The sequence below is a fragment of the Aspergillus welwitschiae genome, assembly GCF_003344945.1.
Source record: "Aspergillus welwitschiae strain CBS 139.54b unplaced genomic scaffold BDQ94scaffold_19, whole genome shotgun sequence".
Lineage (NCBI taxonomy): Eukaryota > Fungi > Ascomycota > Eurotiomycetes > Eurotiales > Aspergillaceae > Aspergillus > Aspergillus welwitschiae.
The window spans coordinates 365,616-380,102 of record NW_020798713.1 but is presented as its reverse complement, the minus strand read 5'-3'; the positions used below and the strand labels follow the sequence as shown (position 1 = coordinate 380,102).

General features: G+C 52.8%; 4 protein-coding genes across 4 annotated transcripts; 2 read left to right on the top strand and 2 right to left on the bottom strand.

Annotated features, from left to right (window-relative positions):
• Positions 1-109: 109 nt before the first annotated feature.
• BDQ94DRAFT_171192 (putative polyketide synthase) lies at positions 110-8,024 on the bottom strand (the record flags this gene model as incomplete). The annotated part of the gene is made up of 2 exons (XM_026771689.1): positions 110-7,348; positions 7,410-8,024. The coding sequence occupies 2 exons, from the start codon at positions 8,022-8,024 to the stop codon at positions 110-112; spliced, it is 7,854 nt and encodes a 2,617-aa protein (XP_026625452.1).
• Positions 8,025-8,758: 734 nt separating this feature from the next.
• BDQ94DRAFT_160030 (cytochrome P450) lies at positions 8,759-10,539 on the top strand (the record flags this gene model as incomplete). Its single annotated transcript, XM_026769154.1, has 6 exons — positions 8,759-8,830; positions 8,887-9,028; positions 9,097-9,482; positions 9,541-10,172; positions 10,218-10,294; positions 10,364-10,539. The coding sequence occupies 6 exons, from the start codon at positions 8,759-8,761 to the stop codon at positions 10,537-10,539; spliced, it is 1,485 nt and encodes a 494-aa protein (XP_026625451.1).
• Positions 10,540-10,725: 186 nt separating this feature from the next.
• BDQ94DRAFT_171190 (uncharacterized protein) lies at positions 10,726-12,057 on the bottom strand (the record flags this gene model as incomplete). The annotated part of the gene is made up of 1 exon (XM_026771688.1): positions 10,726-12,057. One exon carries the CDS (start codon positions 12,055-12,057, stop codon positions 10,726-10,728), a length of 1,332 nt encoding a protein of 443 aa, XP_026625450.1.
• Positions 12,058-12,820: 763 nt separating this feature from the next.
• BDQ94DRAFT_171189 (FAD-binding oxidoreductase) lies at positions 12,821-14,255 on the top strand (the record flags this gene model as incomplete). The annotated part of the gene is made up of 4 exons (XM_026771687.1): positions 12,821-12,841; positions 12,894-13,499; positions 13,550-13,932; positions 13,988-14,255. The coding sequence occupies 4 exons, from the start codon at positions 12,821-12,823 to the stop codon at positions 14,253-14,255; spliced, it is 1,278 nt and encodes a 425-aa protein (XP_026625449.1).
• Positions 14,256-14,487: the final 232 nt, after the last annotated feature.

Below are 14,487 nucleotides of genomic sequence, written 5' to 3'. Positions count from 1 at the left end.
CTCTCTAGCCTACGTATCTAGACTCTGCGTGATAGTCCACAATCACTAAGGAACAGTTCATTGTCCAAATTATCTAGCAACTACCAAACAAATCAACCAAATCTTAGACTCAAGGATTCAAAAATTCCATCTCCTTCCATGACTGAATATACTTCCTCGCTAACTCGGCAGTGACCGGCCCAACAGCCGCCAAAGTTGGCGAATGCTCACACGCTCGCTTCGTATCCAACAACAGCCCTCCACACGACATGCGCAAGAAATGATCATCCAAAAAATCAATCAACAATGCAGCAGGGTTATCCCATTCCACTTGACCGGGGAATGCCCTCACCCGACAGACCCAGTCCGCAAATGGAATAACATTTTGAGCCGGGATGCCGAGCGCATCGATCAACACCGGTACCATCTCGCTCCAGGATTGTCGGACTGGATTATCGATGTGGTATATTTGTTGGTCGGTCGTACTATTTGAATGCGTAGATCGAAGTAGAAGGTCACTCAGCGTAGCAGCGACGTCATTAACGGGCGTCCAGCACAAATCACCTGTGAAGTCTGGGAACACTTGCAATGTCTGCGCCGATTTGAACAAGAAGGACAGGTGCTCCATCGGGTTCCAGTACCCGCTTGTCCGGGATCCCGCAATCTGACCCAGTCGGACAGCCATAGCGCGGAACCGGTCGGGATATTGATGCAGAGTGCGGTCGAGCATCTGCTCGCAGACGTACTTGGCTTCGCCGTAGCCGTTGGCCAGTACGGACTCGATCCCCATGCGGGCCTCGGGCACCAAGGTCTGTCCACTCCATAGAGGGTAATATCCAACTGTTGCGATGCTGGAGATAAATTGGAAGACGATCCGCGGGGCGTTGGCTGGTCGAGTAGAGGAGCATTGTGCTGCTAGATCGAGGAGGTTTCGCATGACTTGGAATTGTTGTTCCAGGCCCGATAGGGGTCGTTTACCGGTCATGGGCCATGCGTTGTGGATGATGTGCGTTGTGGAGGTTACGAGGTTGCTGTAGACTTCATCGGTGAGTCCTAGTTGCGGCTTACTGCTGTCGGTTTGTAGGACGCGGATCTTGGACATGCTGGCGGCTTCGAGGAGGATACCGCGTCGCTCGAATGCCTGTTGTTGGCGAAGGTCTGGGTCCATTGGGCTGCGCCGGTTTAGGCATATCACGGTTTGGACGTCGTCCAATGCTGCTACGGCGGCCACGAGATGCACCCCCAGGCTGCCGGTTGCGCCGGTGATTAGCACACATTGCTTCTCCCAATAACTGGTTGAGTTGGAGATGTCTGGGTTAGAGCTTTGAGCGGGCAGCGTGAACCCTTTCGTATACTTATCGAGATACTCATTTACCGCGGCCTGTCGACTAGCATGGCTTCCTGGAACGAACTTCGGGGGAGGTGCCGGCGGGAGAGGCTGCCGGCCATAGCGAGGCCCTGAGGCAAGGGCGATTATCACGCGTTGAATCTGCACCTCTGGGCGATGGCCATCTGTCCAGTCTACTTGGCCATATCCCACTGACTGAAAGACCTTCTCCCACCAGCCTGCGGAGGCAATCGCATGATCCCGACCGTCGGCGAAGAGCCACCAGCCATCAAACAATCCGAAGATAATGTCCACCCAGTGAACCGGCTGGGTCATCTCCACGATCATGAGGAAGCCGTCGGTCTTCAGAAATTCGCGAACATGGCGGGAGGAGTCAGTCAAGCTGTGTGTTGCGTGGATGGCGTTACTGGCGATCACAATGTGCTGCGAGTGTCGGAGCTGATCGCTGGGGGGCTTTTCGATATCGTGCACCTGGAATTTCATGAACGGATATTCCTTCTGGTACTTCTTCCGGGCTGCGGCAACAAACGATCCGGACAGGTCGGTGAAGGTATACTCCACGGGGATTCCTAGTCGAGCTAATAGAGGAGCCATTCCCTTCGTGGTACCTCCGGTGCCTGCTCCCATCTCAAGAATCTTCAGTGGACCGCTGTCTCTGGGAATCCTAGAGGCGAGTCGTGTAATAATGTCCTCCATCTGTCGGTATGAAAGCTTGTTCAGCAGAGAGTCTCCATATAGGCCCGCTACGAGTTCGCGACCTTCGTCGGTGCCAAAAATCAATCCCAGGCCATCTGTCTCTCCCTTCAGCACTTCTGCGAGTCGAGCGCCCGTGAAAGCGGCGAGACGGTTGGCCCATTCGTGGTCGGGATATAGCCGGAGGAGGTCCTGGAGGATCTGATCACTTGGCTTAGGAAGAGCCATGTGCGTGCGGGTGATGCGACCGTCTTCGGCCAGATTTATGAGCCGTGCGTCAGCGCTTAGTAGTCGGTATAGATACTGTGCCAATTGCGCATGCTTCGGAATGTGGAGGATTCGCTCGAGCTTCTGGCCAGCGACGGCGGTGCGTATGGGACACCCCAGTTTCTCAAAGGCCTCCACGGTCAGGGCAACACACAACTGGGTTTGCTTGGGCAAGATGGTATCGACGTAGTCAGCACACCGATACTGTTCGATGAAGTGATCGGTGAGCTGCTTCGACTCCTCGAAGGCTTCGAGGACCCACGAAGGGGAAAGCTCTAGAGTCTTGGATGAAGCGGGCGGCATGGCAGGCTTTTCTGTTTTTGTCTGACCAGGGTAGGAAGAGATATTAGTTGTAGTCTCTGTTGGGTCGAGCGAGCTGTCTTCCGTAAGATTGGTGGAAGAGCTGCTGCTCGACGGACTTGGGGCGACGTTGTCTTCTTCGGAGACTTCGTCCGCATTAGTATTGTCGGGCTCGTCGCCGTTGGTTGGCACCCCGACTGCAGATTGCACGTACTCAACCAGACCCTGAAAGGTGGTCACATTCGCCAGCTCATCACCGAGTAAGGGGCATTTAAAGAGCGCCTCAAGATCTCGTGCCAGCTCCATACCCATCAACGAATCGATCCCGATGTCAGCCAGACCAGTCTCAGCTTCGATCTCACCAGGCTCTAGCCCCGATATTTCGGCCAGGAGGGCTCGCGTCTTCTCGAGCACGTTCTGTTGGGCCGACTTCTCCGACTTCTTCTTTGCGACAGCATTTGTGCCTGCAGGTTGTGTCTCATTCTGGCTCTTAGCCTCTGGCACGGATGGCCCGGGCAGTCGGGGGGACGAAGATGATGTTGGGTGGGCACGTGTGCTTGACGAAGGGGCTGCCTCCGTTCCAGAAAGACGCGAGAGAATCTTACTCATCGAGGCCTTTGCAACTTTGTGGTAGTTGATGCCCAAAATGACTTCCGTCAGAGCACCTTGTTCAGCGTCGAATATGAAGATGTCCGACAAATAGGTCTGTTCCGACGACCGGTGATGGCAAGCCAGAACATCCCATATCTCAGGTCTTGGCTGGCCATGGCGCAGCGCAGGGGAACGTACCCACTTCTCAAACCCGGTCGCAATGAACATGTCATCTGGATTGTGGTCCGTCATGCAGTTAACCCAGATGCCGCCAACCTGACTGAAGCAATCTCCGAGGTGTGCGTCTAGCCATGACTCTTCCGATGGTTTCTTCTGTACGCGCCCGGCAGACTCAAGACCTTTGCCAACAATCTTCTTCAGTCCGCGATACTGCTCTCCGTAATCAACAACACCAGCGAAGGTCGTGTATATGTTACGACCTTGAATGATATCGTCTGCCTCGGTAGTGTTGAGCAGGTCCACACACCGTTGGTGCCCGATCAATCGCTCCAACCGCATGAACTCACTTTCTTGTTGTTTCACTTCATCTTGCCCTGAAAGAAAAGCCAACTTTCCGACCACGTGAGCTGAGGAGGATGTTCCGGGCTCTTGCAAGCTGTCACTAACAATCCTCCACTCCCATACTGAGTTGGAGTCCATCGCTTGGCATTCCAACCACACGGAGCGATTCGGATCGATACAGATGGGCGATTGATTCGTGACCGCCAGCACCTGTGGCTGTAGATTAGAGTCCATGAAATCCGGACGCAGACTACGCAATGCTTCCACCACAATATCAACTTCCACAGTTGCAGGACAGATAGGCGCCGTGTTGGCGATGACATGACCGGAGACCAGCTCCACATACTTCGGAGCCGCCGTATTGATCTGGAAACGGGCCACTTTATCGCTTGCCTCGATTAAGCTCCATAGCGTTTTAGGAGGCTCTTCTTCATCCCGTGGGCCACATTGGACCTTCCCAGTGCTCATGAAGCTTGGGACCTTGAGCTCCATCCAATGTCTGGATGGCTCGAACTGGTACGGAGGGAGCAAAACAGGATTGTACTCGTATGTCTGCTCCGCATGGTAGGCCCAGAAGTTAGTGGATATGCCTTGTTTCCAAAGACTCAGTGTACTCGTAATCAGCATGGACCACGAATCGTCCGAGGTGATGTTCACGGCTTGGAAGTGAAGGGACTTGGGAGATCCTAGGGCTCGGCTAGCCATCGAAGTGATGGTGGAGTTGGACCCTGCCTCCAGCCACACGCTATCCGGGTACTGCTGAGCCAGCCGCTGAACTGCCTGGTTGAAATATACCGGGTTGCGCATATGGTCGGAAACATAGTCGCTTGTAAGCGTAGCATCCGAGCGGTGCTCAATAGCTCGTTCAAGTTGTATGGTTGGTGTGTTGAACGTCAAATGCTGTCCGACCTTCTCGAGCTCCTCCATCAGAGGTTCGACGAGGGTGGAATGGAATGCGTTGGTCACCTTTAATCGCTTCGAGCGGATTGAGGGTCCAGAGTCAGATAATTTACTGATCACTTCCGTGACGATGTCAATGCTTTTAACCGGTCCCGCTAATGTGTAACTGGTCGGTCCGTTAACGCATGCAATGGTAGGTGCTCTTACGTGAATCAGCTCGCACTGTTTGGCTGCTTCAGCAAGCAGCCGCTGGACTCTATTTTCGTCTGCCTCAACTGCAATCATGGATCCCTTGTCTTCTCCCCAGAAATCACGAATAACGGTGGCACGGCCAACAATCATCTTCATCGCGTCGGCAAGGCTCAGTATACCCGTGACGCAAAGTGCGGTTAGCTCACCGAAGCTATGGCCCACCGCAGCAACAGGGCGGACCCCTGAATCCATCCACGCTTTCGCCGAGGAGTATTGGGTGGAGAAGAGAATCGTTTGAAGCTTCACCGGGTCGGAAATTGGTGATTTTTGGAAGATGCCGGGAAAGATACTGTCAACCCCGAGATCGCGACATGCAGCGTCACAGCTGGCGAGGTGCTTCCGGAGTAGAGCAACATTATCGTAGACTTCTCGATCCAGGCCGACATAATTAGAGATCTGGCCTCCGAAACACAAGATGACCTCGCGAGGTGTCTTCGACCGACTGGTTGAAATGAGTCCTTGGTTCCCGGCGACGAAAGCCCTCAGCTTTTCCTCCACCTCCTGTGTTGTACGACAGGCAAACGCCAATGATCGATCCAGAGTAGGGTTGGACTGCCGACAAACGTTGAAAGCGAGATCTGCCATGGACATTCCGTCCTTTATGCCGCTAGCTATGAAGCGCAGTAATCGCTCACTGTAGGCTCGCAAGGCCCGATCATCGGATCCACAGAGACGGAATGGGTAGTCGAGGACAAGGGAGGTCCGTCTTGTAGCACTCCGCTTCTGCTCCGTTCTTGGCGCCTGGGCTACGACCATTGACGCATTAGATCCACAGGCCCCGTAGTTGTTGATGAGAGCAGCACGGTATTCTGCAGTCCAGGGTGAAAACCTGGTGGCAATCTGCATATTGTCCGACTCGGACACAGGGATTTCCGGATTGAATCTGTCAAAGCTGGGCTGAGGTGGGATTGCCTCATGCTGCTGCATCAGGAGTGTTTTCACCAGCGAGACAGCTCCGGATGTACACTCCGTATGACCGACCAGGCCCTTTACGGATCCGAAAAGAAGTGGTGTTGACCGTGACGGACCGCCCAACACATTCCGAATGCTTTCATACTCGGCTGGATCGCCGACCTGGGTTCCCGTGCCATGGGCCTCCACTACCGTGATCTGGTTAGCTGTCAGCTGGGATCGGTCCAACACGTCACGGAAGAGATCCGATAGTGTAGGCGCATTGGGTACGAAGACTGGGGTGCAGTTCTGATTCTGGTTGACTGCAGTGGCTTTAATACTGCCGATGATCATGTCTCCATCGGCGATGGCGGCCGACATCTTCTTGAGAAATACGGCGGCGAAGCCCTCGCCTCTGCAATAACCATCCGCGCTGGCATCGAACGGTTTACATTGACCTGTCGGGCTGAGGAAGGAGGCAGCAGCCAGGTTCTGGTACCACAACGGGTGGGTGATGATGTTGGCACCGCCAGCTAATGCTGCGGTGCAGTCGCCGGTCAAGATAGCTTGACACGCCTGATGAACAGCCACCAAGGAAGATGAGCATGCCGTGTCGATGCAGAGTCCTGGTCCAGTCCAGCCAAACCAGTGGCTGATCTTGCCTGCCACAAAACTCTTCAGGTTGCCCGTGGCCATGAAAGCATTCGGAGGATGGCATGCCACATTGTACTCATAATCCGCTGCACACACCCCAATGTAACACCCGATCTTTCGGTCCTTGTCTGACTTGGGCGTCGTAAAGTACCCCGACTGCTCCACTGCCTGATAAGCAACTTGCAGCATCTGCCTCTGCTGCGGATCGGTTGCGGCAATCTCGCGGGCGCTCTTCTTAAAGAATTTGTGGTCGAAGCAGTCATGTTCGTTGATGAAGTTACCATACCACTTCCGCGTGGGGTCGACCTCGCGAAAGGCGCTTTCGAATCCAAATCGCTCCTTGGGCACCTCTTGATGCTGAGACTCGGCCTTGCATAGAAGGTCCCAGAACTCACCCACATCGTCGGCACCAGCCACTTTGCAGGACATGCCAATCACAGCAATCTCATTCGGATTGCAAAGCTCTGGATCTCTGTGCAAGTATGATGGTTGATATTCAGCCGCTGTGGTAACTATCGAGCTAAGGCCTTTCAGTATAGACGGTGGAATGCATCGCTCGGGTCCAAAAGAAACCACCATCGAGGAAGGCGATTTTAAGCATGATTGTCGGACTACATCTAGAGTCTGATACCAATGGGATGTATCCAGGAGAATGGATCGAAGTGCGCAATGATGGAGCTTCCCGCTGAGAATGAAAGACCCGGCATCATTGGAACGTGTCGGCAGAGCCAGCACAGCGGCATCTGGCAGACACAGGCTGGGTACAGAATCGCAGAATTTGCTCAAGGCCTCAATATCTTTCTCATAGCATGCACAGTGGAAGCGACCGCGCAATCCAATCTCGCTAGCAATGAGGCCGGCATTGCGTAACCGCTGTTGCAAGGAAGAGATGCTTCTGGCTGCTGTTGTTATTGTCGCTCGGTTATAGTCGTATTCTACCGATATATACGCCTTTATGTGTAGATTAAAATTAGATTGTCTTTGTTCATTATGTCTTGCTGTGTCCACTCACCTCTGGAGACTGGTCAATAATCTGGTTCAGTCGGTCCTGAGTTTCAGCCGAATCCCAAGCCACGGCTAATGATTTCGAAGGGCCATTTGGGCTTGTGATATCCTGCACATCAACCACCGCTCCAATAATCATCGCCAGCTTGATCGCAATGGCGCCGTACTGGCGGATACCCTTGATGTCAGAGGCAAGTGATGCGGCAAGAGCAGTCAAAAGGCCGGTACAAAATCCAACGGTTTCTGTTTGCTGATCTGCTGCATGCGGCATCGTCTTCAAGTAGTCCACATATTCCGTCAACTGAGTTATGACCACCATAGGGCTGAGAAGGATGTTAGGAAGATGGGGTTCGGCATGCTCCATCGTCCCCGTCTCGAACCACCTATCGAGATTCCGCAGCAACTGCTTGCCTTCCAGCGCTCCATACTGTGGAAATTCCTTCACAAGGGCATCCCACAGCCCTGGTAGACTGGTGATGGTCTGCTTAATCCAAGCATTCTCCGAGGTTTGCACTACTCGTGCATGTATGTCGGCAAACGTCGCGGCGGAGAAGGAAAGGGCTTGCGGGCCGAATAGAAGAAGGGTATTTGTCGGGTTAGTAGCCCTTGTCGTTGTGACCATGGCGGATAAGGCTGAAGGGCAAGCCGAGATCTAAGGAATAATTGCAAGGTCGAAGAACTGGTAATCAAGCAATCAATCAATCCCTACCGGCGCTTTTCCGATGCTGTGATGGCCAGATAAATGCATGACTTGTGATGCAATATCAAAACAAGTATAGTTCCAGAACAATTCACTGCCACGTAAAGAATGCTGCAGCAGAAACACATGGTAGCCCCTCGGACTTTTTGTTATTCTCTGCAGGCATTATCTCGCTGATGTGAGCCATCCTGCTGAGCCGGAGTTTCGCCCGGGCAGGACTCTTCACGTTTCCTTAAGATAGCTCTTACGAGAAAGCCTTGATAGTACTCATCAGCTTGCACAAATCGTATGCTTCCTCTTCCAGGGGTGGAAATTCTGTGATCCACCGAAGTCCGAGTATGTGGCTAGGGGATTTTCTGACCCCGCATCGCTCGGACTTATATCAATGGAGTTTCTCCCGCAGCTGCCTTTGCTGATTATCTTTGCAATTTCGTGGCCAATGAAAGGATTTTGCGAGTCTTTTCTATCTCTAATCCATCATTCCGTCGTTGTATGGAATTTCTACTGTCAGTCATCAAAGCTGCAAAACACCATATCAACGCCCCTTCAGTTCTACGGCTGCCAGACAGGCAGATAGCCACGGCTCTTAAAATTCAGTCTCCTGTTTCTTGACACGTATGTTTGAGAAGATCTTCATAGCTGTAGGTTACTGCGACATGGAAAGCCTTGCCCACCTACCGGGCATTTTCTTGCCTCTGGCTGGCTGTGTCTTAGCTCTCAGTCTCACAGTAGGTAACCCTCATCTCAAACACCACAATGGGCAGAGCTGACTCAGCCCCTATAGACAATCGTGTACCGCACAGTAACGAATCCTCTATCACATATCCCTGGTCCTCAAATTTCGAAGTGGAGTTCGTTGATCGAGCAGTACTACTGGTTTGCGGGGACAAAGGTTGAGTATGTCGACTATCTACACCGTAAATACGGTGAGCGATACCCGTCTATCATCATTACTAAGCTTATAGCTAATGTTATGAGGCGCTCCTGGCGGTAGGCCCTATTGTCCGCGTGACTCCTACAGAAGTCGACATCTGTGATCTGCCAGCAGTCCGTGAGATCCATCGCGTGCGCGGCGGATATCTCAAGTCCGAGTGGTACAAGTCTTTGACACCACCCGGGGTGACTAGCTTGCTCACCCTCATCGAGCCCGCTCAGTACTCTGAATGGCGGCGATTACTAGCCGGGCCATTGTCTGATACCAGCTTGGGCAAAGTTGAGCCCATGGTCACCAACCATGTGCATGCTACCATTGATCGGATTGCCTCCGATTTGCAGTCACAGGGGGTATCAGACCTCTACAAATGGTGGACGTATATGGCGACCGACGTCGTAAGCGAATTGAGCTTTGGCGAACCCATTGGCCTGCTGGCGCGTCCCAAGGTGAGTGGCGGACTTTGATATTAGAGACTTGACTATGCATGTTGACACGCCTTGACAGGAAACCGCCTGGGTCATGGACTACCTGGACAAAGTGGGTATCATGCACGCCTGGCGGACGACCTTCCCCTTTGTCTTCGTACTGGGACGATTCATGCCCGTTCATCCTTTCAAGCATGCCATTCAGGCAATAGGGCTTCTTGGTAAATGGGCGAGGCAGTCTATTCAGCAATATAGACAGCATATCCAGGAACAGCCAGAGAGTCCGAAGCCTACCTTATTTACTAAACTCTTTAAGGCAGACAAGTTTGACGACTTCCAGCTGACATACCTGGCTGGCTCATATATTACCGCGGGGAGCCATACAACTGCCGTCACTTTATTATATCTCATCTATGCGATCTGTAGCGATAATGAGATCCGGCAGAAGCTGCTGGCAGAAATCCGTACTTTGCCTGAGAATTTCCGCCACGATGAGCTTAGACATCTGCCGTACCTCAATCAGGTCATCACAGAAACTCTACGTAAATACGCCGTTGTCTCGTCTGCTTTGCCTCGCGTGGTGCCTGCCAGCGGGGCTACGCTCGCTGGATATTACCTGCCTGGTGGAACTACGGTTTCGACTCAAGCGTATACATTACATCGAAATGAGGCCATCTTTCCAAACCCGGAGAAGTACAAACCCAACCCCAAGTATTCATATGTTTCGGAGCTGTCTGTGTTGCTAATTGAATGTAGATTCGACCCCAGTCGCTGGGAATCTCCGACCCAGGAGATGAAAGACGCTTACATGCCCTTTGGTGGCGACTCGAGGAGTAAGATTGACTTCCACAGCCTGATCGCAATATCATAGGGTAAATATCACTAACTGCTGCCGTTATTAGTGTGCATCGGCAATAGCCTTGCGCTCATGGAAATCCGACTTACGACAACTCTATTCCTACGCCGGTTTCCAGAGGTTCACATGTCGCGCCAGAACGGCATGCGGGATGAGGATCTGGCTCAGGAACAGTATTTGATCATGGCTCCAAGGGGACACCGCTTGCTAGTCGAAGCCTGAGCCGACATTCTCAAGAGGTTAGCCAGGAAATAAGAACTATATGGTTCAAGGGGTCGGAGTCACCCGCAGATACATGGACACGTTCCCCATGAGTTCAGCGATAGGCGGTGCAATAAAATATGCATACACGAAAGAATATTCCTAGCACTACAGACCTCATATTGTAATAAGTAGTCAAAAGGTATTCTAATTTCTCGCCACCCCAGCTGCCCGCACCTCAAACACCTCAGCTGTCTCTCTCATCATCGCATCAATATCATAGTCCCAAATGCGATGAGAGCGCCAATACACCTCATCGTGGCACCTGGAAGCATCCGACCCTACCTCCTTATCCTGCCACTCATACAGATTACCGATAACGCGACTACTTTCCACCAGCCACTGCGCACGCTCGCGACGAACCGCATCATAGGTCTCGAATGCGGTCGTGATAAGAGCGGCTTTCCCCTCAGTACCATCTTTTGCGGTGTCAACCCTTTTCGCAGCCATATCAAGCACAGCGCACAGCACAGCCGCGTCTTCCACACCACAACCTGCACCTGCACCGTGATGCGGAGCCGCAGCATGAGCAGCATCCCCTGCTATACAGACAGCTCCCCGGGAATACGTATTTGGGGGATGGTCGTATGTATCAAAAACGGCCCATTGATCAATAGGATCAGGCAAGAGATCAATTATGGTGCGCATGGTCGGACCAAAGCGGGAAAAGGCAGCCGTCACGTCTTCCTTGGGCCCCTGTGCTGTCCAGCGATCAGCATATGGCCAGGGGTTAGGGTCCGTGACGAAGGCGACGACGTTCAACAATGACCCATGGCTAACAGGGAAGGTCAGGGCATGGGCATCCGGACCGAGATGCATGAAGCGTGTCGCCACTTTATCTTCGCCCAGCGCCTCCCGGGCGCGGTCCATGGGAATAAGGCCACGTGCTGCATATTTATGACTGTAATGTGCTGATGCTGCCGGATGGTCTTCACCTAGGAGGATCTGGCGAACGCGCGACCGAATGCCATCGCAGCCGATCACCGCGTGGGCAGTAGCTGTCGTGCCATCTTGGAATCGAAGAAGCTGGCCGAGGCTATTATCTGCTGCAGGCTCCACGGTATCCAGCGCCTTCTGGAATGTCACCACACCTTCCGGTAGTAGACGTGCCAGCTCACCTAGGAAGTCGGCACGGTGGCAGCCCTCAAATCCACGCTCGCCGAGGTAGATCTTGAAGAGTAGCTGTTCCTCGGTCTCGCGCGGGTCGGTACCGGACTCGTTGAATCCGTCCACCCACTGGAACCAGTCGGAGGCATTGGGGGTAGCGACGCGTTTGAAGGCAGCTTGAATGCGCGGGTCAACGACTTTCATCGCCCATTCGGCGTTGGGGGTGAAGCCGATGCCGGCTCCAATTTCGTGAAAGTCGCGGGCTCGCTCGTAGACGCGGACGGGAATGCCGCGAGACAGGAGGCCCAGGGCCAGGGTGATTCCCGTGATCCCGGCGCCTATAATGGCAACTTCGATCGAGTCTGTACTCATGATGGTAGATTGTGAGTTGGTGAGGTGTGAGTCGATTGGAAGGGGCCTATCTATCTCTTCATTGTTTTGAGATGGGGTGCAGGATGGCCGTTACTCAGACATAAGATTTTAGTGCTTACTGCCAAGATGACGGGAGCATTTATTTGATGCAATCACTTGATCTAGATATTGGAGTTTGATTTATTGCCTATTTGTAGACGTTGAGACTGGATATAGAGGCTACCGCCTGGTTAGAGGTTTTGCTCTGATGACTTGGTGTATGCGGCAAGGACAGGGGCGAAGACACTTCAAATATCTGTTTTTATTTGTTGTATCAGCAGCTACTAGTCATCATAGTATGAGAAAGCTGTGATAGTCAGGATTCGGGGTTGAATTAGTGCCCTTCCAACTACCGGAGTTTCCCCTCGGGGTTTTTGTCATCGTGCTTATCGCACTGATGATCAGATACGCAGGGGACCCGTAGTTTTCTTTGATAGAATTGGACAGTATTATAACTAAGAACTCTTGGCTCTAACTTGCGCTAGGTCATATCAATCCAGAATCTTTTACGCCATGCAGCTGTCAGGCCTCCTGTCTTGGCTTCCATCATGGCTCTGGGCCTCCCAGACTACACTTGACCTCCAGGGATTGTATGGCCCCAGCCTATCACCTAAGGCAAAAATTGTCTTAGCATCTGATGCCAACTACACGCATGTCACCACACAACGTTGGACTGTGCATGGGGCACCCCACTATCTCGGTGCCATTATACCCGCAACCGAGCATGACATCCAACATATTGTCGGTATGCCTCGCCAAGCCTGTGCGACATGAACTGATAATGCAGTGGAGTTTAGATCAAAATCTCACGAGAGCATGCCATCAATTTCCTGGTAGTCGGTGCTGGCCACGGAGCCACAGTTACCTTTGAGCGGTTCCGCCACGGTATTGCCATCGACATGCAACAGTTCAAGGATGTTCATCTCGATGTGGACGCTGAGCGACTGACTGTGGGCGGAGCGACGGTGTTCTCGGACATCATCGATCCTCTGTACTTAGCACAACGGGAAATAGTGACACCGTCAGCTCCTTGCGTAGGAGTTGTGGGCATGACCCTGGGAGGCGGTATCGGGAGTCTGCAGGGGCTGCATGGGTTACTGCTAGATTCGCTCGAGTCCGTTCGCCTAGTCACCCCGATTGGAGACCTTATCGAGGTCTCTGAGATACAGTACCCAGAGCTTTTCTGGGGCCTGCGTGGTGCCGGGTCCAACTTTGGAGTCGTCACCTCGGCTACCTATCGCACACACCAAGCCACCCATGGGGGCCTTGTCACTAATGTAGACTTCATTTTCACGGCGACTGAGCACGCTTCCATTTGGCAGGCACTGAGCGCGTTCGATGAGACGCTTCCGCCTGAGCTGGCATTGACCCTGGCGGTGGCCTATAACCGGACGATCGACCAGGTAAGCATCCATCAGCTGAATTTTCTTGTGGGTACTGATCATTTCAAAAGCCACTTGTGCTGGTCAACGCTATATACTACGGTCCTGAGGAACAGGCGCTGGAGCTACTGAGCCCCTTCACCAGTCTCACCCCAATCATGTCCCGTAGTGTGACTGTGCCCTGGAATGCCCTGCTCGACACCACCTTCTTCGGCCTAGCAGCCCAGGAAGGAGGGGCCTGCGCTAAGAACCAATCGGTCAATATATACAGCATCGGACTGAACCACACCGACGTACCTGCCTGGGAGTCGTACATGGAGCAACTACTGCAGTTCTATCACCAGAATCCCACCTACGATGGCCGCTTCCTTGTGCAACGCTATTCCACGCAAGGAGCCCTGTCCACGCCGGACTCCGATACGGCCTATCCCCACCGACAGATCAAGATGCATATGTAAGGAGCTCCTCAGTTACCAAAATTTGTGTAGACACTAACTCTTAACATGCAGCAATCTTGAGGGCTGGTATACCGACCCCTACCTTGAAGACCCGGTCAACGCCTTCCTGAAACAGTCTCGCCGGCACTTTCAGCAGTCCAGCGGATTCGACAATCTGGCCGTCTATGTTAACTACGCTCATGGCGATGAGGGGCCAGATGTGTGGTATACCGCTGAAAAGCTGGAAAATCTCACTCGGCTGAAGCAAAAATGGGATCCTGAAGAGCGATTCAGCTGGAGTAACCCTGTTCCGTTATCGGAGGAGTTCTTGGAGCTGTAGTTTCGCTGCTTGTATATACAGTCGATCCATCCTTGACCAATAACGAGGCATATTTTTTGTGAGGCTCCTCTGCTCAGGTTGTGCTGCGTAGAGGCGGGGCGATCTTCACTCGGAGTTTACGATCGGACTTTGAACCTGAGAGGGATCGGCATTCACTGCTAGCCGCGCCTCTCGATGCTCAAGCCTCGGACTAATTCACATGACCGTGACTAGGGCTTATAGGCCCAGCCAA